Below are 26,399 nucleotides of genomic sequence, written 5' to 3' on the forward strand. Positions count from 1 at the left end.
AGCAACCAGGAAGAGAACTTTCCATGAGAGGTATCGAAGGTGACAAGTGTCTAATGGCTCAAAGAGAGGGGAGCATTAGCTGTTCGATGACTATGTTAATGTCCCATGGTACTGGTGGTTTTTGCAATGGAGGGCGTAGAAGTAGTACTCCTTTCATGAATCTGGATACTAAAGTGTGACACGAAATGGGTTCTCCATTAATGTAAGAATGGTAAGCTGCAATAGCACTTAAATGAACTCGGAGTGAGGAAGTCGCTAGACCTTCATTATAGACTAAATGCAGGTATGAGAGAAGCTGTTCAGCTGGGCAAGTGAACGGGTCCGTTTCCATTGTTGAACACCAAGAAGCATAGCGGAACCACTTTCTTTTGTAATTGAGTCGAGTTGAAGGTTTTCTTGAGGATACCAAGAGCAGGAGAAATATCTAGGTGCTGGTATGCGACCCGTTCAATCTCCAGGCTGTGAGATGTAGGGAGAAATGAGGAGGATGTAGGAGAGATCCGTTGTCCTGGGTTAGAAACTGAGGGCTGTTTTCCAGGGGATTGGGGTTGCATATCAATAGACGAACTAGGTAGCTGTACCATGGTTGTCTGGGCCAAGCTGGCGCTATTAAGATTAGATCGGCTTTGTTTTCTATGCATCTCTGTATGGTACGGGAGATGACAGGTATCAGGGGAAACGCATACAGTAGGTTGTGAGACCAAGTTACGAGAAAAGCATCCGACGCGAGTCTTTGTGAGCTCGGGTAAATTGAACAGAAATTTTCCAGTTGTGTGTTGCTTTCTGTTGCAAAAAGGTTGATTCAGGGATGACTCCAAATCGTGAATAGGCGTTGAGCTATTTTATTGTCCAACTGCCATTCGTGAGGATAAAATATCCTGCTGAGTTTGTCTGCTCTGAAGTTTTGAATTCCAGGAAGATAAGTTGCTTGAAGAGATATTGTTCGTTGATGAGCCCACTCCAGTAGTAGGACTGCTTCCCTGCAGAGGTTCCAAGAACCAGACCCTCCTTCTTTGTTTATATAAAACATCATGACTTGGTTGTCTGTGTGAATCATCACTATCTTCCCTTGAAGGTATTCTTCGAAAGCTCGAAGGGCGTTTCTGACCGCTTTGAGCTCTAGTAGTTTGATGTGCTGAATCCTTTCGTATGCCGACCATAAACCCTGAGTTGTCAATTGGTCGAGATGAGCTCCCCAACCCTTGGGGGAGGCATCTGTGGTTAGTATTAAATGATGATGTAACAGTCTCAATGGCACCCAGTATTGACTGAGAAATCCACCACTGAAGGTCCGTTTTCATACTGTTCGTCATGGTAATGGGTGTAGACAATGGGTGGAGGAATTGACTCCATTGGTTTTTCAGGCCCCACTGTAGGCGACACATGTGGAGTCAAGTGTGAGGGCCTACATATATGGATGCTGCCATGTGGCCGAGAAGGGTTAGGATATGGCGAGCTGATATCGTTGACGTGTGAAGGAGATCGGTAGCAAGAGTAGAGAGAGTCACTGCTCTCGGATGGGGAAGGAAAGCTTTGTTCCGTATCATATCGATGACAGCTCCTATGAATTGTAAGGTTTGAGTGGGCTGCATATTTGACTTTTCGTAGTTTATGAGAAGGCCTAAGTAGCCATGGAGGTGTTTTAATCTGGCCCAGGGAAGGAGGACAGCTGCTGTTACAGTGGTGGTCCCTTCCAGCCAGTGAGCAGTGCCTTGGAGGAGGCATCTCTTGGGAAGGCATGGGTTCCTCTGGCCATCCGGTATGCAGGCTGAGGAGGTTTAAGAGGGAAAAGATTAAAAAATATATATAAATGGGGAACTTGTAGTTGCCAGGATGACACGTGTGAAATATTTCCTTCCTTGGTCTAAAATTCCTAAATATTGGCCAACTCTAGGATCATAGTACTTTCAAAGAACCTGCTGCTTATAAGGATTTATAGTATTTTAGAAAAGGATATATACATTTTTTAAAGCATGCTACACATATTAATGTTTAGAGGGATAGCTATGTTAGTCTGGTGTAGCAAAAATGACCAGATGCATCTGACTAAGTGGACCCTGTCCTAAAGCTCATGCCTCAATAAATTGGTTAGTCTATAAGATGCCACGTGTCTTGTCATTTTAAGCATATCGAGTTTGAAAACTGCAGGTGCTCGGAATATTGTGTAAGGCCGTTTGGAGGTAATTCTTACAAAAATAAGAATACAAATAAATTCCTTGATTTGCATGTGTAGCTGAAAAGCTACCATGGAGCTACTGTTCCCCACCAATCCCCAATGAGTGTCACCGGGGTAGTGCTATTCAGTCATGCAAAAGATTTATGGGAGTTGTTTTTAAACCTGGCATGCTTGTACTAGTTCATTATGGTGCTATTGAAACTTATGGGCTGGTGTAGTTCTTGGTGTTTGGTTAATTGCCAGGTTCTTGTGGCCTGGTTTGGCCTCTGTTGGAAACAGGATGCTGGGCTTGATGGACCCTTGGTCTGACCCAGCATGGCACTTTCTTATGTCTAGGCAAGAGATAGTGCGTAGGAGATTGTCCCGCAGCAGAGTCTAATTGGAGGCTACCAGGAGCCAATCGTCCTGATAAGGAAATATTTGTACCCCCTGACGACCAAAGGTGCGCCACCGCCACTGCTAAACACTTGGTGAAGACTCTGGGGGCAGAGGAAAGGCCGAATGGAAGAACCTTGTATTGGTAATGTTTTTTGTTCGCCTGGAAACATAGGCAACACCAGGAATTGGGATGCACTGGAATGTGCGCGTACGCATCTTTTAAGCCCAGGGAGCACATCCAATCCCTTGGTTGAAGAAAGGGAAGGATGGATTTGAGAGAAGTCATCTTGAATTTCTCTCTGTAGAGATGTTTGTTCAGGGAACGCAGGTCCAGTATCGGCCGCAGACCCCCTGATTTCTTGGGAATCAGGAAGTATTGGGAGTAGAATCCGACAGAATTGCCGGGAAGATAACCTCTGAATGCAGTTGTTCTGTAGAAAATTCTGAATTTCTTTCAGTAGAGGTTCTTTGTGAGATGTTAATTGTTTTTGCGGAACCCAATGTGGAAGGTTTGGGAGGGATGAGAAATGAAGATTATAACCGTGGGCTATGATCGATAACACCCACTGATCTGATGTGATATGATTCCAGGTGGGAAGAAAGCTTGACAATCTGCCCCCTACTGGGGGATGGTGAGACGGTAGTGGCATAAGCCTTAAAAACCGGTCTGAGTTTTGGCAGGTTGAGGATCCACCTGCTGTCGAGGAGGGCAAGGGGCCCTTGCCCTTTGGCGAGGCACTGGAGGTTGGTACGGTTGTTGCCTCAAAGGTTGATAAGGCTGAGGTTTGTTATATGAAAACGGTTTAAATGACCTAATGGGGGGTCTTCTGTATGAAGCAGAGGTAGAATATGGTCGTCGCGAAGTGGATGGCTGATGTGGTGAAGTTAAGGAGAGGACAGCCGTCTTCTGCTCCTTAATCTTCAATACCGTTTCAGTGAATTTATCTCCGAAAAGGTTGTCTGGACAACACGGCAAATTTGCTAATTTGGCATGGACATCGTCTCGTATGGCTCTGGAACGAAGCCATACGAGACGTCGTGCAGCCAGAGCATTTGCTGAACCTCTTGATGAGATATCAAACCCTTCATAAATGGTCCTGAGCAAGTGCCTTAAGCCTTCTTCCATGCTGTGGTATTGAGGTAAAGCCATATCCGGAAATTTCTGCTGTAGATCCGACTTAAGTGCCTGTAAATTGTCAAACAGGTACTGAGTAATATAGAATTGGTGATTCTGAATACGCGTGTTTAACATTGCTGAATTAAAGGATTTTCTTGTAAACTCATCCAACATCTTACGGTCTTTACGTGGTGGTATATTTGTACGAATACGAGATTTTCGTGCCTTCTGCATCGCTGACTCAACAACAATCGAGTTATGCGGAAGCTGAGTGGAAGCATGAAAGGGAGAATCCTTCATTTTATATTTCATATCTATCTTCCTGGATGTTGGTGTTGTGGACAGTGGAGTCTCCCAGGATTTCTCTATTAATTGTGTTAGAACAGAGTGCTGTGGTAAGGCTATTGGCTCTGTGGGGGCATCAAAAATCTTCAATATGCCCATCATTTCCTGACTTGGGTCAGGTAGTTTCCTGGTTTCAACCTTTAAGAATTGGCCAACCTTCTCGATGAATTGAGAGTAAGCTAAATCTTCTGGGGCGAAGATGGTTCTGGAGGTATCATTTCTGCAGGGTCGGATGGGTAACCCGTGGAATCAGTTTCATATTCAATTGGGGATGAATGTGGTACTGGATGGACCTTGGGTACTGGATCCGGGACGGTAGGGACCACTGGAATTGTTGGCAAGTTAGCCGGTCGAGGTGGAATATTTGATTTTTCAACTGATTGTAGAAACTGAGATAGAATATTGGTGATTTAGGTAATGGCTTGAGTAGCTAGACCTGAAGTAGACGGAGCTGGTATTGGCTCCGTACTTGGCAGAAGAGTAGATGGGATTACATCCCCTGAATCATGACCTGGATCTGGTTGAGGTTGACCAGGACTTAATGTAGCAATAGAAACTATGGAATCAGATGAGAATGTTCCAGGTTAGGTAGGAGATGTAGGCAAAATATGATGAGGCGAAAATTCTGGTTCAGGGTCCACAATTGGCAGAGGAGATATATCTCTTGTCCTCTTATGGCCCGAATGGTGTTTCTTGTGTTGTTTCTGTGGTATTTGCGTCAGTGGTGCGCCGGTATGCATCGACGATGCACCTTTTAAAAGAGGTACCGATGCAGCAATGTCTGTGCATCGTTGCGTCAGCGGTTTTGCCTGTATGCGAGATTGACAAAGTTTTGATGCTGAGGCGTCCTTGTGCCGATGCACCGGACATCTTCTGGTGCGTCAATGCGCCATACTTCCTCTGTACAGACGCTTTGTAATTTCTGGGTCACTTCGGCGCGTCTGTTGATTGTTGATGCGCCGCGTGAGTCGGTGATCCCACCCGACGCATCCCCAGCATCGAGCCCCAATTTTTCATGGGTAAGCAGCGGTGGGTGTTCTGAACCTGGGGGTCTACTGAGGAGGCTCTCCTCGATGAGGGAGACCTTTTCCTTCTCTTCGGGCCTGGTGAAGACCTTACCGAGGCCTCAGATGGGGCATAGGAACCTGATGTCCTGGCTTGAAGATCCTGTATCCTGGCTGCCCGCTGATGCTGGGCTTGTGGGGACATACGTCCACAGTCCTCACAATTTACTTGGTCATGGGAGGGACCCAGACACAAGTAACAGGATTTGTGGCCATCGGTGGACGACAATTTTGCCACAAGAGCAAATTTGAAACCAGGATGTGGCATTCTTCTCTCTGTTGTTAATTTCAAGAAGTGCTGCTGATTTTCACTGGTTTCTTTAGTTTTTTGTTTTTGTTTTTTTTTACTTCAGAGAAGTTTCTCTCGCAGGAGAGCAGAGCTCCGCGTGCCAACTGCCACACGGAAAAAAACCTGACTGAGGAGCCTGAGGTGAATCAGAGAGGATATAAGAGGGAGCACTCAGCTGAAATACTTAGAGAGCTCCGCCACCTAGTGGCACGGAAGACGTACCCCAGACAGCATGGCTAGTTCAGCTGCTTATCTACATGAAAAGAAATTATACATTCTTAAAAAGAAAATGAAGTGAGAAGTTATTTCTATGAATAGTAAGTGTGGCATTTTAAAAACACATAAAAACTAGTGTTCACTTCCATTACTAATGCCAGGTAAGTGAATGTTGCAGTCATAGGCAAGTGACTTTGAACTCAGGCCAGGAGGTTGAGTTAAGTGGCACTAGGCAGACAGATCACACTGGAGCAGGCAGTATTGGGGAGCTAGGATGACACCCTGCCTGCTTCAGTGTGACCTACCTCTTTGGCTGAGAACTGTAAATGGATGAAACCTGTTTTGAGACAAGCAGTACCAGAAAGGTAGGAATATGTCCTGCCTGCTCCAGTGTGATCTACTTCTTTGGATGAGGACAGCAAAGGGACATGGGCCTGCATTAAGTAAGCAGCACCAGGCAGGTGGAATATCATCCTACTTGCTCCAGTGTGACCTACCTCTTTGGGTGAGGACAGCATAGGGACATGGGGCTGTACAGCTGGCTTGCTTACAAACACAGGACTGGTGAAGGCAGAATCACGGCTGGAGAAAAATGAACCTGCTTTGGTTTCCCTTCCATTCGGTTTCCGTGGACTTGACTGTGAGGAAGATGCAGCAAACCTGACAATTAGGGTCATTTCCAGGCCACACTAACCTCTCCTCACTGTGGCCTGCCATAAGAAATTTCCAGATAGTCAAATATTTATTTCTATCTGCTACCAATCTCCATTCTCAGGACTCCAAAAAGCTAGTCATACATATGACAAATAGAGATCAAGAAAATCAATCTTTACAGATTTTAACCCTAGAAATTAAAAGTGCAAAACAGGGTTAGCCCAGTGCCAGTATTGCACAATAACAAGCACAGGACAAGGGTTACATTCTTAGGTTCTCTCCTCCTTGGGTCAACTGTGGATGCTGTAGATGAAGCAGTCACAGTTTCTTGTGAGGGCAGAGAGTCCTGGGTCATTGTGAGGACTCTGAGTCCACACTGACTGGGTTCCAAGGACTGTGGTTGCAATGGAATAAGCAAATTGAGAGAGGGACACAGAAATACAGCAGAATTTGCCAAATAGTTATGGTAAACACCTGGCACTTTAGCCCATTAGAAGCCGCTTCAGATTGAATTGGACACCCAGAGGAATAGGAGAAAATTTTGAGGCCAATAAAGAAAATAAAGTGTAAATCAAGGCAATAATAGTTGAGACAACTTCCCCCAACTCCCCACCCACCTCCAGGCAGCTGAGAAATGCAGTAGGTACCTTGGAAACTGGTGCTGCAGGTTTAGGAACCAGATTCTTGTACATGATGGGGCACACTGTTGTGATCTTTGTGCTGCCGTTTGAGAAATGAGGTATTGGAGATGCAAATGCAGCCGAGAAGGCAGAAGGATCCTCCTTCGAAATCTTTTTGATGACCAGCATCTTGGTAGGTTGCTTGGCACTTGGTGGGTTCTCTGCCCCCCCCATCCCCAGAAAAAAGAAAGAAAAGTAATATCAAACTCCAGAACTGAGCAAGGTACAGGACAAGACAAGATCTCGCTGGAAGCAAGATATACAACATACAAGACTTCAAGATACTATCTGTAAAGCAGTTTTAGTTATTTGAGCTCTGTGCTTAAGTAGCCCCATTTGAACAGCTTTTTTTCTATTGTTTTTCAGATACGAGAAACTCAGGTGCTCCTTATTAAACATAAAACCTGAAGTCATTTAAAGTGCAATGGAAATCAAATTACTCCCTGTAAGTAAGAAATACAATATAGGTATGTAATGCAAGAATTAAATTGGGAAGTATAGCCAAGGTCCAAGAGAGATACCATGACTAAAATCCAGTACTAGGGTCAGGATTTCCTCACATGAGGAAGGAGCTGCATGCTCACTTTTATCTATTAAACTGTACACTATCGAGGTGTCTGAAATATCCATGAACAAAAGAAGTTTGCAGGGATTTTTGCAATAAAAATGTGTAAACCACGTTATAATTCTACCTTTACATGTTCTCAGAAAAACCATATCTTTTTCTCAGCATGAGGGCTTTCCATTGCTTTAAATTTTGTATAAATATCTGGATGCATTTAACCATAATCCTCCTACAACTGGAGCAGGTGTTTGGAACTACAGAATTTTTCAGTAATAGTTGAGTTCATTGGCAACACAACATTACAAAGAAAAAATAGTCAATCACCACTGAAACCCTTATTCTGATTTGTTTTAAAAAAATATGGTGAAATATGGTAATAGGTAGTAAGATATTTGTTTTTATTCTGAGTGTGAATTTGTATAGTGATTTTATAGTAGCTATTAGTTAAGTGGAATATACTTTTTTTTTTTTTTTTTAATAAATACATTTAAATGTTTCATTTCCTTTCTTTTAGTCCTGCCAGAACAATGGGTTATAGCTCCCTGCCAGCAGATGGAGACAAAGAAATAAAACTCAAAGCAGACTTCTTTCCCATTACAGGAGAACATGGTTCGGCCTTTGGCTCTTCAGTACCCTATGTCAATGCTAAGACAACCGAAGGCCACTTGTTTTGGATTTCAAATCACCATCACAATAAATCCTGCTGCAGTCAAAAAACTTCACTCCACAAGTCATTAACCCAGGAATAAGATAATTACTAACCCCAATCATCTTTATAGTGGGCAACAACATACTTGCTGTTAGTTCTATGAACTTGTCAGACTGAAAGCCCTTGATCACCGCAGCTTCCTTGGTTCACTTCTGGACTGGACTAGTAGGACTAAAGGACTTTAACAGGTAAATTTAAGTTTCACCATGCCATACCAGTCCAGAGGAGTGGGACATTGAACTAAAATCGTTCAACTTTTCTCTGAGTGAAGGAATTGTTCCTTCTTTAAAAATAGCCATAGTTAGACCAATTTTGAAAAAAACCTGATTTATATCGTTTAAGACCTAGCAATTTCCTCGCTTCCCTTTGAAGCAAAGATACTCAAGTTCATTGTTCTTTAACAGCTGAATGACTCTCTCAACAAGCACTATATCCTGGATCCTTTCCAATTTGGATTCCGGAAAGCACTTGGGACTGAAATCCTATTTACTCCTTGACTGGCTTCGTTCGCAGGGGGTTACAGTGGCATGAAGTATTTGTTGGCCTTTTTAGATATATAGTCAGCTTTTCATACTCTAGTCTAGACCATCAGACTCTGCTGTTTCATCTTAGAGAGATTGGCCTATCTGGACTTGTTCTTGGGCGGTTTTAGTCCTATTTGTCTAGTTGCTCCCACAAGGTAAGAATCAATGACAGTTGCTCCTCGTGGTAAGATATTCCCACCAGGGTCCCACAAGACTTTTTTTTTTTTTTTTTTTTTTTATATCTACCTGGCACCGACTGGCAAGTTACTTGCAGGACTCTGTGTCGGAGACAGTATATATGTACATTACTTTGAACTTCAGTCTTCTTGGTCTGACACTTCCAGTCTGTTATTTGTATGAGTCTGCTATTAAATTGTCTCTGAATTTGATGAAAACAGACTTCCGGATGCTTCACCATGCCTCATGCACTGAAATTCCTAATACTGTACAATGCAATTTTTCTTTGAGTATTTTTCCTCATGTTAAAGATCTTGGTGTCTGGCTAAACACCATACTTTCTGTTCAGCAGCAGAAAAAGACCACTACCATATCTGGTTTCTTTAAGCAAGGAGTACTTCGTGGCCTCAATCCACCACTTAGCACAGAGGATTTTCGTTCAGTTATCCAGACCATAATTTTACCTTCACTTGATTATTGTAAATGTGGTTTATCTTGCTTTTGCTCTAATGGCCCTTCAACTGCTTTAAAATGCCATAGCGCATCTTATTTCTGGCACGCATATTAGGGAACACATCACTCCTGTGCTCTTTTAGTTACATTGGCTCCCGATTCAGAGGCGAGTAAAATACAAGATCTCTGTTATGGCTCATCATCTCCTTCAGCTCAACTGTTTTCCTTGGGCCAATCCTTTCCTTAAAATCTAAACTCTAGCTAGAAATTTATGTTCCCTAAAAAAGGGGCATGCTCGACATTCCTTCGCACAAATTGATCTCTCTGTTGCAGCTCCAGAATTCTTTAACTCTCTTCCCATCAATCTGTGGCTTGAGACAAGATATTGTCCCTTAGATGATCTAATAAAGCACGTCCCAAAGGCATTGGAAAATTTAGACCTATCTAATATTTCTACGGCTATGAACTCCTGGTGTTCACTCACAAAAAAGGTGGCTGACACTTGCTGTCCAGAAATTAAGAAAGAAATATCCGTTAACAATAAACAGAGATCCCCCTGGTATACTTCTGAGCTTAAATCTATGAAGCGCTCCTTAAGGAAAGCAGAAAAGATATGGAGAAAAAAAAACCCTACCATTACTTCCCTAAGTAATTACAGGATTCTGCTCTCTAAATACAAAACTAGTACAAACAAACTAAAAAGATTATTATGCAAAGAAAATCCATAATTACCAATATAAACCAAGAGCTCTGTTTTCATACTTAGCTGACTTAACCAACCCAACATTTAATTCACTGGCTTATGATATTTCTGGAAAAAGTGCGAGGAGATCGCTTACTTTTTCAAAGATAAAACACTTAACCTGCTAAAAAACCCTACATATTCAAGAATCCAATCATATAGTTTTACCAACTAATCCTGAAATCTCATGGTCATCTTTTGATAACATCTCCTCTTCTGAGATTGAAAACATCATGAAAAATATGAACCCCGCCTCCCACCCACTAGACACAATCTCGATCAAAGTGCTAAAAACGATATCAAACATAATTGCCAAGCCCATAGCTGATATTGTCAACCTTTCTTTAAATCAAGGTTCCTTCCCAGACATCCTCAAATGCGCCATTGTGACACCAATCCTGAAGAAAGCTCAATCTGACCCATTTGATCCTTCGAATTTTAGACCTATTTCCAACTTACCATGCCTCTCTAAAATTTTAGAAAAAATAATTAATAAACAGCTTACGGAACATCTTGAAAAAGAAAATTATTCCTTACCTGCTAATTTTCGTTCCTGTAATATCATGGATCATTCCAGACGGTGGGTTATGTCCCCCATCCAGCAAATGGAGTCAGAACAAAAAGTCTCAGGGGAGGAACTATATAATCACGCCTCCCCTGTCTCAGCTCTCAGTAACTAGACTAGCAAAGCCCAAAAAGAGAAGAGACCGAACCAGAGGGAACAAGTACCCAAAAAGGAATTGAAATAACCGCTGTCAAACCAACAGCAACTAAATTCTTAACGGTGAACTTGCGAACAGCACTGTGTGAACAAACAGGCGCTGCAGCATCCAAAGACACAGAGTAAAAGATTGTAAGACAGGTAAGCAGGGATGTCCCACAAGCAACCCCCAAACCAAGGGAGGGTGTCTGGAATGATCCATGGGATTACAGGAACGAAAATTAGCAGGTAAGAAATAATTTTCTTTTCCCTGTACATACCAGGATCATTCCAGACGGTGGGATGTACCAAAGCTTCCCCATCACGGGTGGGCCACAGACAGCCCTGCTCGTATAAGCCACTCTCCAAGCTGACCACCCGATGGCACACAGACGTCCAGGCGATAATGTCTCGCAAAAGTATGGAGCGCCTTCCAGGTGGCCGCCCTACAAATTTCCTGAGTGGAGACGGAAGAGCTCTCTGCCCAAGATGTTGCCTGGGCTCGAAGGGAATGAGCCTTAACCACTAGCGGAGGGGTCTTACCTACTCCAAGGTACGCTGCTATGATCGCTCCCTTCAGCCAACGCGCAATAGATTGTTTGGAGGCCATGCAACCCTTCCTGGGCCCCAACCAGAGGATAAACAAATGATCGGAGAGCCGAAATTCATTCGTCACCTCCAGATAGTGTATCAGAGAACGCCGTACATCCAGCTGACCGAGAACTAGATTAAGGTCCCAAGAAGGGGCCGGAGGACATAATGGAGGCTTGATATGGAGCAAGCCTTTTAAAAAGCGTGTTACAAGGGGTTGTACTGATATAGGAACATCCCCGATACCCTTATGGAAGGCTGCTACTATACTGACATGCATTCTGATGGAAGAGGTCTTTAGACCTGATTCTGACAAATGCCATAGATAGTCCAGAAACTTCAGGATTGGACAGAAAAAGGGGTCAAGGGACTGAGAAGAGCACCATGACGTGAACCTTTCCATTTGTAAGAGTAAGATTTTCTCGTGGAGGCTTTCGCGAAGCAATCAAGACAAGGGAAACTGGATCTGAAAGGTTAAGTGGTTGAAGTATTAACCTTTCAACATCCATGCTGTCAGGGACAAGGCTTGAAGATTGGGATAGCGTAGGCTCCCATCGTTTTGAGTGATCAGGAGCGGGTCCTTTCCCAAGGGGATGTGCCTGCGGATGGAGAGATCCTGAAGTATTGGAAACCACACTTGGCGAGGCCAGTGAGGTGCTATCAGGATCATGGTTTTCCTTGTCCTGGACAACTTCACGAGAGTCTTTGAGAGAAGAGGAAGTGGAGGGAATGCATAAAGCAGACTGGTTGCCCATGAGAGGGAGAATGCATCTCTGGGCTGAGAGTGTTTGCTGCGAATGAGGGAGCAGTAGTTTTCCACTTTGTGATTCTGAGGGGACGCAAAGAGGTCTATCTGAAGATATCCCCATTGTTGGAAGATGGAGTTCGCTACTGAGGGGTTGAGAGACCACTCGTGCGGTTGAAAGATGCGACTCAGCTGGTCTGCCAGCACATTGTCCACTACTGGCAAGTAGGTGGCCCTGAGGTACATCGAATGGGAGAGGGCTTCCGCCCAAATCTGTGCAGCTTCCTGACACAGAAGGAAGGAGCCTGTGCCTCCCTGTTTGTTGATGTACCACATGGCCACCTGGTTGTCCGTCTGAATTAGGATGACCTGATTGGACAGGCGATCCTGAAAAGTCCTGAGAGCATATCTTATTGCTCGAAGTTCCAGGAAATGTATCTGTGTTTGGCTTCCTTTGGAGACCAAGAGCTTTGTGTTTGCAGATCGGCTACATTTATTTATTTATTTGTTGAGTTTTATATACCGTCATTCGGTAAAGCCATCATAACGGTTTATAAAATTTAAATTGTAACTCTTAACAATTGTGCAAAAGTATAACAATGTGCATATTAAACAGAGGTTAAACATTTCAAGTCCAGAAAGTATCATTAAGTGGGAGGAGGCTTGTTTGTTCTGGTTGGAGAGAATTTATTTAAGGTTTTTGGATGTAAGCTCAATTGGGAGTTAGGATGTTCAGAAGTATGAAGGTCAGTGTAGAATTTGCAGAATAGCAATGTTTTTAGGTCTTTTTTGAATGTTTTGAGGTTGGGTTGGGTTCTCAGATCTTTTGGTAGGGAGTTTCAAAATTTAGGGGAGGCAATGGAAAAGGCTCTCTCTCTTGTAGTTGTCAGATGTGCATCTCTGATGGGGGGGATGTTTAAGCATCCTGAGTTGTTTGAACGTAGGTTTCTTTGAGGATTCTGGGGGGTTATGTTTAAGCCATTTAGTCCTTGATGATCGTTGTTTAGAATTTTATGAATGATGGTCAGTGATTTGTGTTCGATGAGTGCTTTAATTGGGAGCCAATGAAGTGAGATCAATATGGGCGTTATGTGTTCATTTCTTTTTGTTCCTGTCAGAACTCTGGCTGCTGAGTTCTGCAGAATCTGGAGCGGTTTGAGGATTGAATAAGGTATTCCAATTAGTAAGGAGTTGCAGTAGTCGAAGATGGAGAAAATGAGTAGTTGTAAGACAGCTCTGAAATCATAAGGGTTAAGAAACGGTTTTAAATGTCTTAGGGTTAGAAGTCTTTGATATCCTTCTTTAGTTTTATTTGATATGTGGTTCTTGAATGAAAGTTCTTTATCGATGATAACTCCGAGGTCCTGGGTGTGGGTGGTAGGGAGTAGTATAGAGTTCCATTTGTTTGTCAAGTAAAGGCAGGGGTGGCGGAGTTGGATTGGGTTTTTTGTCCATGAGTATTATTTATTTTTTATTTATTTATTATTATTTTTATATATACCGACATTTGATATCAATGAGATATCACACCGGTTTAACATTCAGGTACTGTAGGTATTTCCTATTTCAGTTTTTGTCGATGTTATTATGAGCTTCAGAGAATTAGGAGATGTTAATTGATAAGTAGAGCCGAGGTTTTCTTGTAGGTGTCTTCGATTGAATTTTGGATGGGAATTAGAAGTTGAATGTCGTCAGTGTAGAGCAGTGATTTTCAACCCTGTCCTGGGGACCCCCCAGCCAGTCGGGTTTTCAGGATATCCACAATGAATATGCATGAGAGAAAATTTGCATACACTGCCTCCATAACATGCAAATTTTCTCTCATGCATATTCATTGTGGATATCCTGAAAAAACCCGACTGGCTGGGGGGTCCCCAGGACAGGGTTGAGAACCACTGGTGTAGAGGAAGTGGGTGATTCCATTATCTTTTAGAAATTGGCAGATGGGGAGAAGGTATATGTTAAATAGGGGTGGCGGATAACGCTGATCCCTGGGGAACTCCAGTGTTGAGGTTGATCTTTTTGGCTGGGTTGCAATTAATTAAAACTTGGTAGGTTCTGTCAGATAAATAGGAAGAGAACCATTGCAGGGGTGGTGTCAGTTAAAGCAGATTTGAGTCCAGACGTGGGCTCCCCACCGGAGGTTGGAAGCATCGGTGGGGAGAATGATTTGAGGATGTGGAACCTGAAAGGGCAATCCCTGGAGGAGATTGTTCTGATTTTTCCACCAGGCGAGGGACAGACGGAGTGAGTCGGTGATGTGGACAATGGTCGACAGAGGCTGAATAGCTTGAGACCTCAGAGTCCAGTGCATGAGCCTCATGCCAAGCGGGGCCATTGGTGTGACTTGGACTGAGGACGCCATATGTCCCAGAAGGACGAGAAATTGGCGTGCAGTCGCAGCATGCTGAGACTGCAGCTGGTGAGCAAGAGACACGATGGTCAGTGCTCATTGTCGAGGCAGGAAAGCCTTTGCTTGTAAGGCGTCCAAGTCTGCCCCAATGAACGATAAGGTTTGAGATGGGACTAGGTAGGATTTGTCGTAATTGACAAGAAATCCTAACGAAATTAGAGTGTGTAAGGTTAGATTGAGGGACGACAGAGCAGCTTGCTGAGTGGGAGCCCTGATTAACCAGTCGTCCAGATAGGGGTAGATGTGAACACCTTGTGTCATGAGGAATGCTGCGACAACTACGAGGCATTTTGTAAAGACTTGTGGAGCAGACGCTAGGCCGAATGGAAGCACTCGATATTGATAGTGCTTGAGGCCTACTATGAATCTCAGGTATTTGCATGAGCTGGACTTATCGCAATGTGGGCATATGCGTCCTGGAGGTCCAGAGAGCAGAGCCAGTCTCCTCTTTGTAGAAGAGATAGAAGCAAGCCCAAGGTGACCATCTTGAACTTTTCTCGCTGGAGGTACTTGTTTAGGGCCTGTAGATCTAGAATAGGACAGATGCCTCCCGATTTTTGGGGGATTAGGAAGTAGCGGGAATAAAACCCTAGGCCTTGCTGAGAGTATGGAATGGGTTCTATTGCTCTTGACTGGAGAAGGAGGGTGACCTCTTGATCCAGAAGAACAGAGTGGTCAGACGTTCTCCACGTCTGCAGAAGTGGGGAGTCCGGTGTGCAAGGCGAGGAAAGTTCAGATGGTAACCCTGAGCAATGATTGCCAATACCCATTGGTCAGATGTGACTGAATGCCACATGTTGTGAAAGTGGCACAGTTGACCTTCCACTGGTATGTGCGATAGAGGAATCTGGCTGCTGCTCTCCAAGTGGAAGTCAAAAACCGGAAGCAGGCCCCGGCTGGGGAGCTGTTTGTAGTTTTTGTTTTCGGGTTTGGCAAGACTGAGGTTTCTGATAAGGTCTCGTAGCACGGGATCTGGCTGGTGGTGGGTAGGACTTCCGTGGACAGTAGAACGACTTCTTGGAGTCCTTTCTAAAGGACTGCTTTGAAGAGAAGTCGGAAGGCATTGAAGAGAGCTGTTTTAGGGTCTCATGATGGTCTTTTAGTTCAGCCACCGTCCGTTGGATCTGTTCGCCAAACAGATTATCTCTTACACAGGGCAGGTTGGACAACCGGTCTTGCACTTCTGAGCGAAGCTCAGAAGACTTGAGCCAGGCCCACCAACTCGCTGAAATAGCAGCTGCAGACACTCTGGTAGAGGTGTCGAAAATATCATAAGATGTTCTGATCTCATGCTTGCCTGCCTCAAAACCTTTGCATATATATATATCTACATATATATGTAGATGGAGAGGGGTTAGTAGTATTTTTGATATTCTGATTTTCAGGTGCCAATTCATTTCTCCATAGACAAGCAGGTATGAATTAGCCATTATGCATGGGTGATGTCATCCAGTGGCGTTGGCATGGACCAAGCTCTTGTAAACTCAGTAAACATTTAGGATGTGCAGGCGTTCCATCTACACACACACACACCAGGAGCAACAAATAAATTAGGTTCTTTACCTACCCCACACTCCTGATGGGATCCCTGCAGGCTTCTTCTGGCTACTCTGTTTTCCGGCCTCAGGATTCAGAGATGGCTACAAGAAAAACAAATGTTGCTTACAAAGATAGCGAGGCTGTAAAAGACAGTGATTAAAAATTACTCTCTTCTGACTCAGTTCTTGCTGTACTTGAGCTGCATGTGACAAACCTAGGAGAATACTAGCAGGGATACATGACAACAAAGTGAGGCTGTTGTGTAATGGCACCCCGATGAATGCAGGATGGAAGGATTAAGAAAGGAAGCAATATATGATATTGAATGATTCAAGTTTATTGGTCAATTGACCATCTACTGTTGAAAACTAATGGCCAAATCATTTTTATGGTCAATGTTAGATTTCTGCCATGGTAACTTTCTAATGTGGAGATCATGTGAACATTTTCTTCCCCTCTCTATCCCTCTTCTGGCAGTGTCCTCCTGTTTCTCAGAGCTTCCATTTCAATCAGAACCAGCACCTACTAGGGTATGGCCCCATGGGTTTTCATTAGAAGCAACCTGCCTTCCCCTATTTTTATTTCTTCCCATCTAACCCATTGCATCAACAATCTTTTGCAAGTTGCTACACACAGCAGCTTATTCTAGAACCTAATCTACATACCCCCAAACCTTGGGTAGCATCCCTGTTGAGCAATGGTTACAATACCCTTCTCTCCTCAGGGATGTGAATACTATCTCTACTGCATCCCCAGCTGAGAAACAGAAGGCAGTCTCACGAATTAAACCTGGGACTCCTGTCTGGCAGTGCACAGCATTGCCACTGCTCCAACAAGCTTGTCCCATTTGGTCACCTATTAATGAAAATTGCTGACTAGCAATTTTTAAGGACATTCAACAAATGGATTTCTGCCAGATTGCTTTAAATTTCAAAAACATTCTCTCTTTCTGATCTTTTCAATGTATTCTAAGCTAAATTCATTAGCACTTTTTAAAAATAAGTCACTATCTTACAGTTCCAATGCCCCATGTGAATAATTTTACATAATCCAGAAAGAATATGGGGTGCAGTAATCCCAAGGGTCTTACAAAGTCTTCTTCCTCAAACTGGGGCTTTGTCCCCTTTTCTTCTCTCTTTTCCTCTCTGGCTTCCACCAATTGTTTTTCTTGAAAGGAACTGTTCTTGCGAGGTGGGCCATTGCCATTCCAGTGCCGATGGATGCCAGTTCCTCCTCCTCCACCACTGTTGCCACCCCGCTGGTTCGTGCCATCGTGACTGCGTGACTGGCTGTGCCAGGCTGGCTGATTCCCGGACAGCCCTAGCTGAGCCCCTTTCGACACACCTGAATCCACAGAATCATGGCGGAGAAGAGAGGGCTGATGCCAGCAATCTGCAAGACATTAAAGAAATCAATTAGTACCAAAAACATGAAACATTTACATACAAAATTACAACAGCTTTTTTCCTACCTGTTCACTATTATAGACAGTAGTGCCAATATAAAGCAAAGGAAGCAAAGTCATGCAATGTACAACATAAACAGCAGAAGTCACATCAGCTGGGATGTAATATGAATAACTATCTCCATGACACACTCAGATTTTCTGTTCAATTGACTGGTGCACAACCTTTTATAAATTTTTAATAATTTAATATTTTAATTGTGATAAATGCAAAACAAATGCAACAGTCAAAATGTCAACATATCATGATATCACATACATGATTTTTATAGATGTATTTTAAACTCCCACCTCTAACCAAATTTCTGGAAAGATTTAGATGTTCTTTTCTCTACTACATTCATATTAAAAGGGTTTTTTGGGGTTTTTTTTGCTAGGGATGAGTTATAAGAAGCTGCAGAATAGCTCCCCAGAGACAAATCTGTTTTATAAATCCAATCAGAGCAACATAAATTCTTCCATTTCTGCTGATTCTTTTGGTATAACCACTAGTTTAAAAAATTGTGAATCTGTGAAATAACATCACATCTATAGCATAAAAAGCAGAATTTCTTTCCTGTAACAAGTGTTCTCCGAAGAAAGCAGGATGTCAGTCTAGCAAGGAAAAACTAAGTCAAATTTTCCAGAACTTTGTCTGAGCCTCACTGGACATGCTCATGGCCTACCATTATACCGTGCATCCATTCGGGGTCTCATCAGTGTTGTATTTATCAAAGAATGAAATTCATTCATAAAACATTATAAGGTTTTGTTTTTTAAGAAAATCTTTATTTGCTTTGCCTTGCTATTTTTGGTGAAATTTTATTTTGGGGTGACCAATTCCAGTTTGAAAACCACAAACAGGCCAGGTTTTCAGGATATCCACAATGAATATGCATATGAGATATTTGCATGCACCTCCTCCATTGCACTAAAAAGTACTGTCTGGTATTTGTTAAATGCAAGTAATACAGATTAGATGAAGAAATATATGAGAGAGTTTTAGATGTCCATTTTATGCGCAGACAAAAAATAGACTTAAGAGACTTCTGGAACATGGATTTGCACAGGAAGAACCACCCATGCCAATAAAGCTAAAAGCTACAAACTGAGAGATAGCCCCCACCTCGTGCTACCTGATGTCACCCACGCAGCATGACTAATTCAGACTGCTTATCGATGGAAAATACCAAATTCACACCTCATCGCAATATGGGATACCTTTTTAAATCAGTCAATCCTGACACTTAAGTGAATAATGGCTAAAATGAAGAACACTATTTGCCTCAGTAGTCATTCTCTCTCTTACATCAAGCATATTACAGGCAATGATCCACTTGTATTCACTATCGCCCAATCTCATCCCTTCCCTTTATGTCCAAACTCACTGAATCCATTGTATTACACCAGCTCTCTGATTACCTTGACGAAAATGAATTTAACTTGCATCAGGCTTCAGTACAGACACATTTTTGGACACACTTTGTGGTGTTGATGCAAACACAGATTACATTATAGAAAAATTGGTTCTTACCTGCTAATTTTCATTCCTGTAGTACCACGGATCAGTCCAGACTCCTGGGTTTTGTCCACTCACCAGCAGATGGAGGCAGAGAAAGTTCCAACTGACTCCGACCCTTCCATGAGGTGCACCTACAGTACGTCAGTATTTAAATGAATCAAAGCAGAAAAACTAAAAAACCTAAGCAGCTAAGCGCTAAAAACTGGGAGAACATTCCATAAGAACCAGGCTCACTGACCCAAACAGCAGCAGAGCACCTAACATAGAAACAACATTTTATAAGAAAAATATTTATCTGCAAAGTAAATAACAAGAACGAGCGCACCCCAACCGGAGAGGCTGGCGTCCGCGGTCACCACTGTCCATTCGGGCACCTCCAGGGGAACTCCTCGGGATAAGTTGTCTAGATAAGCTACCAATCGAGACTGGAGAGCGCCGTATCCGTAAGAGGGAGAGGTAAATTAAACTGTTTGAAGACTGGATTCCAACGCGAAAGCAATGCTGACTGTAAAGGACACATATGAGCAAAGGCCCAGGGCACCAGCTCAAGGGTGGAAGTCATGGAGCCGAGAACCGGCAAATAATCCTGCACTCTGAGGAGACTGTTGGCCAATAAGTCCTGCACTTGTCTTTGTGGCTTGACAATTCAGTCCGAGGTAAGGAACACTCTTCCCCTGTTGAGTGTCGAATAGAGCTCTTAAAAACTCCAAAGACTGGGTGGGCACCAGTCGGCTCTTGGCTAAGTTGATCATCCAACCCAGTGATCACAGGAGTTGAAATACTTTGCGAATTGCCAACTGGCCAAGCGACTCCGACTTTGCCCGAATTAGCCAGTCATCCAAGTATGGATGCACCAGGAACCCCTCTCTGCGCAGATGAGCTGCCACCACAACCATTACCTTGGTAAACGTTCTGGGCATGGTGGCAAGACCAAAGGGCAAAGCTCAAAACTGAAAATGGCAACCCATCTCAGAGAACCTCAGAAACGTCTGGTGGTCGACCCAAATGCCTATGTGAAAATACGCTTCCGTTAGGTCCAGTGACGGCAGAAACTCTCCTTTTCTTACCGAGGCAATGACTGACAGTAACGTCTCCATGCGAAAATGTGGCATCCTGAGTCAGCGGTTTACGTGCTTCAAATCCAGAATGGGTCGAAGGACCCCCTCTTTTTTGGGGACTATGAAGTAAATGGAATAATGCCCTTTTCGCTGCTCCACCTGAGGAACCGGGGTGATGGTGCCGAGTTGCAGAAGGCGTTGCAAGGTATCTTATACTACCTGTCGTTTCTTTTCGTAACCGCATGGGGAAACCAGAAACTGCTCCGGAAGGCGGTGTGTAAAATCTAAAGCGTAGCCTTGATTTATCACAGTAAGGACCCACTGGTCCAACGTCACCTTGACCCATTCCTCGTTAAACAGGGACAATCTGCCCCCGACAGCTGAAACCGAGGATTGGGTCGGCATCCCTTCATTGGGAAGACTTGGCCCCAGATGCGGACTGGATAGCCTTGGTTCTGCCAAAGCGGCGGCCACGAAAGGGCTGAGAGCAGGACTGTTGGCGACCAGACGCTTGCCAAAAGGAAGAAGCTGGAGCTCTGGATGGACGAAATCTCCGATTCCTCTGAATCGAGACTGTGAAGAAAAGAAGCCCCTCGACTTGGGTCTATCCTCTGGCAGTCGGTGAACCTTGTTCTCCCCCAGGGATTGAATCATATCCTCGAGGTCCTTGCCAAAAAGCAATTTACCCTTGAAAGGCAACGACTCCAGCTGAGCCTTGGAGGAAATATCCACCAACCAGTTTAACCACAGGAGTCGTCGAGCCGAGATTTCCGACACCATGGATCTGGCCACAGTCCATAACAGATCATACAGTGCATCTGCACTATAAGCGATCGAAGCTTCCAGACACCCTGCTTGCTATGCTTCTCATAGGGAAGACCAGCATTAGCCTGTAACTGCTGAATCCAGCAAAAGCCCGCTCGCAAAGCAAAATTGCTGCACAAAGCTGCCCGCACTCCCAGTGCCGAGACTTCAAAACTTTTCTTGAGCTGCAGCTTCAACTTTCTATCCTGCAGGTCCTTGAGGGTTGTAGCACCCGTAACCGGGATTGTGGTCTTTTTGGTGACTGCGGACACCGCCGCATCCACCTTGGGCACCTGCAGTATGTCAATTGCTTCCTCCAGAAGAGGATATAGCTTATCCATAGCCTTGCTAACTTTCAATCCGAGATCCGGGGTATCCCATTCTCTATATAGCAAGTCCATGGCAGAAAAATGAAAAGGAAAGGAAGTAGCCGGGCCCCTCAGACCCAACAACACTAGGTCCATGGCCCGTAGCCTGGAACCCTCTGGCGGCCCATCTATGCCTAGCTCTCCGAGTATGGCAGGGATAAAGCAGAGGCAACTCCTCCCTCCTAAACAGACGGACCACCTTAGGGTCGTCTCCTTCCACACTGAGAGAGCCTCGTGCTGGATCCTGTGGATGTTTATCAGGGTCTGTATCCACCCCCATCGGAGGCTTGCCCTATGGGTCTTGGTCCCCTGGGTCCGTATCCTGACCCGTGGAATCAGTATCGGTCTGATGAGCCCCTGTATGCAAAGAGCGCTTAGCTTTGGAGGACCCAGAGACTCCCTTAGATTTAGACTGCTTTCGAGAAAGAGACTTAAGACCACTAGGGGAAGTTTTACCCCCAGCCTGCAGCTTCCCTTCCTTCCTGGCTTTAAAAGCCTTATGGAGAAATAAAATAAACTCAGAGGAAAAGGAGGAAGAGGAGGAGGAGAGAGAAGCCCCCTCGGGGCTATCCTCCATTGCAGGTGAGAGAGGCTGTAAAGGTTCGCTCCCTCCAGGAAACCCTGGCTGAGGAGAGGAGGCAGGAGAATCCCCTCCCCCATAGCTGCACGAGTTGCTGATCTAAAAGACTCCAAAATGGCCTCGCGGGAACGGATCTGCCTTAGCTGATCTCGGTGCAGCTAACACTGAAGGAGCTCGGGCAGCCTTGCCTTTAATCATTTTTGCGGCCCCGGAGGATCCCTCTCTCCCCCCCCCCCCCCCCCCCCCCCCCCCCGGGAAGACACGCCGAGCACAGCCCCTCCCGAGAAAGACGCATGCGTGCTGAGCCACATGTGAGGCACGCAGACGAGCACGGCATCGGGTAGTGGGCCTGAGAAAGCTAAAATTCAATTCTGTAAAAAAAAAAAAAAAAAGAAAAATAATCGTGGTCCGCCCAAGCGCCAAGTCAGAGAGGGAAGAGAGACGCAGTGCCGGTGACACTGACAGAAAAAGAAAGAAAAGCAAAACTTTTTTTTTTTTTTTTTTTTTTTTTTTAAAAGACTTGCTCGGCAGTGGTCCACGGTCCTGATCCGGCAGGATGGAGTGAACCGGGCTCTCCAGTGTCGCACCCAGAGCTGCTAGCTTGGAACAAGAGGGCCCTCGACCCTGTAATGCAGCTGCCTCAACAACCAGCGGGGGATGGTCCCCCTCAGGACCTTACAAACCCCCTGGGAGGCTCAGGACAGAAACTGCTGCTCCTTTTTTTTTTTTTTTTAAATCAAAGTAAAAATGTTTTACCAACCGAAAACTCTCTAAAACTCACAGAACTCACTACTCTAACTCCACTAAGCAATCAGCACAGACTGTAGGGCCTTGCACCTCCACCATCTGCTGGAGACAGAGAAATACTGCTGGACTATAGGTGGCACCATCCTATATAGGGCAGAGTTTTGTTTTGAAAACTTCTATCTCCATCTGCTGAGGGGGGGGGGCAAAACCCAGGAGTCTGGACTGATCCAGGTACATATAGGGAACTCGCCTTTGTGGATGAATGCCAAGACCACTCTTAAGGTTTCTATGTGAAACCTTTAGGTACACAATGGGATGAAATGGGACATCTTTTTTGGGTACGACGAAGTAGATGGAATAACAGCCCTTTTATTGCTCCAATGGAGATACTGGCACAATGGCCCCGAGATCGCTTAGGTGATGTAAGGTGTCCCGCACCGCCTGACACCATGGAAAGACGAGAAAAACGGTCGCGAGGGCGCCGTGCAAAATCTAAAGTGTAGCCTTGTTTTAACACAGTAAGGACCCACTGATCCGATATTATTTTGGCCCATTCCTCGAAATAGAGAGACAATCTGTTTCCCACTACCGGAACTGAGGAATGGATCGGCCTCATCTCATTGAGAAGTTTTCGCTCCACCAGAGGATTGGGAGGGACCAGGTCTCCCATAACAATGTCCTCAAAAGGACTGAGGCCAAGACTGCTGTCTAGCTGGCTGTTGTCGAAAAGAAGAACCTGAAGAGCGGGAGGAACGAAACCTGCGGTTTCCTCGGAAATGGGATCTGGAAGGTAACGATCCCCTTGTCTTGGGCCTATCCTCAGGCAGACAATGTACCTTATTTTCTCTCAAGGAATGAATCAAGTCTTCAAGATCTTTCCCAAACAGAAGTTTACCCTTAAAAGGTAAAGATCCCAATTGAGCTTTGGAAGAGACATCTGCAGACCAGTGTCTTAACCAGAGAAGTCTGCGGGCAGAGACAGCCGAAAACATTGATCTGGCCGAGGTACGTAACAAATCATAAAGAGCGTTAGCACTGTGAGCAACAGCGGCTTCCAAACGCCCAGCTTGAATAGCTTTGGACTCAGAAAGAGAAGAATTATTCTGCAGGAGTTGCACCCAGCAGAGCCCTGCTCTTAAGGCGAAACTGCTGCACAAAGCAGCTCAGACACCAAGTGCCGAAACTTCAAAAATCTTTTTAGTTGAACCTCCAGCTTACAATCCTGAAGATCTATGAGAGCTGTAGTACCAGTTACCGGAATAGTAGTTTTTTTGGTAACCGCAGAGACCGCCGCATTAACCTTGGGATCCCGTAAAAGGTCCAAAGCATCCTCAGGTAGAGGATATAGCTTATCCATGGCCTTGCTGACCTTCAAACCCAAGTCAGGAGTGTCCCAGTCACAAAATAATAAATCTGTGACTGAAAGATGAAACGGAAAAGACCAAGTTGGACCACGAAGACCAACCATGACCGGGTCAATTGAGCCCATACGAGAATCCTCTGGTGGGGAATCAATTCCCAACTCCTCAAGGATAGCAGGAATGAGGCGGACCACCTTAGGATCATCACCTTTGACCACGTGGGGACCTTGAGGAGGAAGATCGCTTGGGTCACCCTGGTCTGACTCTGAGGTATCAGTAGAGGAGTCAGGTAAGGGCCAAGACACAGGAGTCCTAAGAGAGCTTTTAGTTTTAGGAACGTCCGTGCCCCGCGAGGATTTGTTCCTTTTGGAAGCTGCTTTTGAGACAGCGGTACTGAAAGAGAAATCCCTTCAAGATTCTTTTTAGAGGACTTTCTGGCCTTGTAAGCTTTATGTAAAAACATAATAAAGTCTGAAGAAAATGAAGAAGAGGAGTATGAAGTCCCCTCAGGACTCTCCTCACCAGCAGGAGCTGAATTAGCAAAACATTCACCTCCCTCAGAGGCTACTTGCTATGGAGAAAGAAAAACTAATTTTTTTTTTTTTTTAAACTGACTAAGAACCAGACTGTAGGTTTTGCACCTCCACCATCTGCTGGGAGCAGAGAAATACTGATGTACTGTAGGTGCACCTCACGGAAGGGGCGGAGTCAGTTGGAACTTTCTCTGCCTCCATCTGCTGGTGAGTGGACAGAACCCAGGAGTCTGGACTGATCCAGGTACTTACAGGGAAGGTACTATTAGATATATCTACTTCATTTGACACGACTGTACATTCTATATTATTAGAACGTTTAATATCAATTGGTATATCTGGGATAGTTCTAGAATGGTTCAAGTTATATTTGACAGATCGCACACAACAAATTAGGTCAGGCTCAACATAGTCTACATGGTTCAACATTATATTCAGTGTCCCTCAAGGTTCATCACTCTCATTCATTTTATTCAACATCTACCTTGTCTCTCTTTGCAAAACTATTCTCTTGCTTGAGTGTCTACTATAAAATATATGCAGACTATATCTAGTTCTTCATTCCATATTCTTCTTCATGATCCAATACTCTCAAATTCTTAACACTTTGCATTAACTCAGTAAAGTGCTGGTTAATTCATCACAGACTGCAACTTAACCTCTCAAAACTGAAGTCATTGTGCTTTCCTCAATAAAGAGCCCCACATACCCTTTCCCCACATCAACCACCAAGTGTACTAGCTGCTAGAAATCTCAGTGTAATTCTTGACCATAACTAGTCAATGAAACAGCATATCTCCTCTGTTATAAAATCATCTTTTTATAAATTGAGTTTATTAAGGAATCTAAACCACTTGTGGAACCTCAGGATTTTCAACCTGTACTACAGGCTCTAATTCTAAATGCTTTGGATTATTGCAATTCCTTATATCTCGGTCTACCAATAAATTCAAAGCATACAAAACACTGCCACAAGATTATTAAATGGAACAAAAATCCAGGAACATACAGACTCTCATGAAGTTACATTGACTACCAGTTGCATAGAGGTCACAGTACAAAGTGCTCAGTCTTATTTAGAATCTCCTAAATGATGAATTGTCTACCTGGCTTGCTTCAACTCTTTGCCTTTACAAACATCCCATCAACAGCATTCAGCAGAAAAAAAAAATCTTTTAGAGGTCCCAGCACCAAAACCACAGAGTGTTCTCACTAGCTGGTCCACAACTTTGGAGCACACTACTCAAGTCTATTTGGACAGCTTTGTCACATAAATCTTTCAAGACAGTTTTAAAAACTCACCTTTTCATGCAGGCGATTCAAATTAACAGGGTCCAACTTGATTTCTTACCTGTCATACAGTGCCTTTTATTCTTTTTGTGCGTCTCTATATGTAAAACAGTGATCATGCAAGTGACAGATGTGAAACACCATGTACTGTAATGGAATGTGCAGGTTATAAATTTTAATAAATAATCCCCTTACCACTTGTAGTTCTGAGGGGTCCATTATTAAAAAATCCATCGGAAGAGTTATGTCTCCTGCGGCTCAGCCCAAAGCGTCCCTCTCCTTGAGGAAGGAGCTCGCCATGTTTCTCAAAGGTGTTTGCGGGAGACTGTAAGTCAAGAGAAATCCAGATAGTAAACAGGTCAGCAGATCCACAAACTTGGCTAACTTATACCTTTATTCAAAAAATTCAAAAATAGTAGCAAAACTGATTGAAAATGTGACAAAATAGCCTTAATATTTTAGAACCTTTGTCAATTTACTGACAAACAGAAAAAGCAAGCACTTTGGTGAAAGCTGTAATAAGGGTTTAATGTTCCAAAACCCAAAATTCTATCTAAAATGCTTCATGAGACATAGCTTCTAAAATAACCAATGTTACATAAGGTGATTGCGACA

General features: G+C 44.1%; 1 protein-coding gene across 6 annotated transcripts in view; it reads right to left on the reverse strand.

Annotated features, from left to right (window-relative positions):
* The window catches only part of GPBP1L1 (GC-rich promoter binding protein 1 like 1), a 98,183-nt gene that overhangs the window by 34,544 nt on the left and 37,240 nt on the right, over positions 1-26,399 (reverse strand). For 5 of the 6 annotated variants that reach the window (XM_029618835.1, XM_029618833.1, XM_029618832.1 and 2 more), the window contains exons 4-8: positions 25,980-26,109; positions 17,168-17,469; positions 16,106-16,178; positions 6,887-7,080; positions 6,083-6,223 (exon numbers count right to left, since the gene is read on the reverse strand). In XM_029618835.1, the coding sequence (XP_029474695.1) occupies positions 6,083-6,223; positions 6,887-7,080; positions 16,106-16,178; positions 17,168-17,469; positions 25,980-26,109 (840 nt within the window). The remainder of the gene's footprint in view (positions 1-6,082; positions 6,224-6,886; positions 7,081-16,105; positions 16,179-17,167; positions 17,470-25,979; positions 26,110-26,399) is intronic. The other variant, XM_029618837.1, reaches the window with a different exon arrangement.

The sequence above is a fragment of the Rhinatrema bivittatum genome, chromosome 10, assembly GCF_901001135.1.
Source record: "Rhinatrema bivittatum chromosome 10, aRhiBiv1.1, whole genome shotgun sequence".
Lineage (NCBI taxonomy): Eukaryota > Metazoa > Chordata > Amphibia > Gymnophiona > Rhinatrematidae > Rhinatrema > Rhinatrema bivittatum.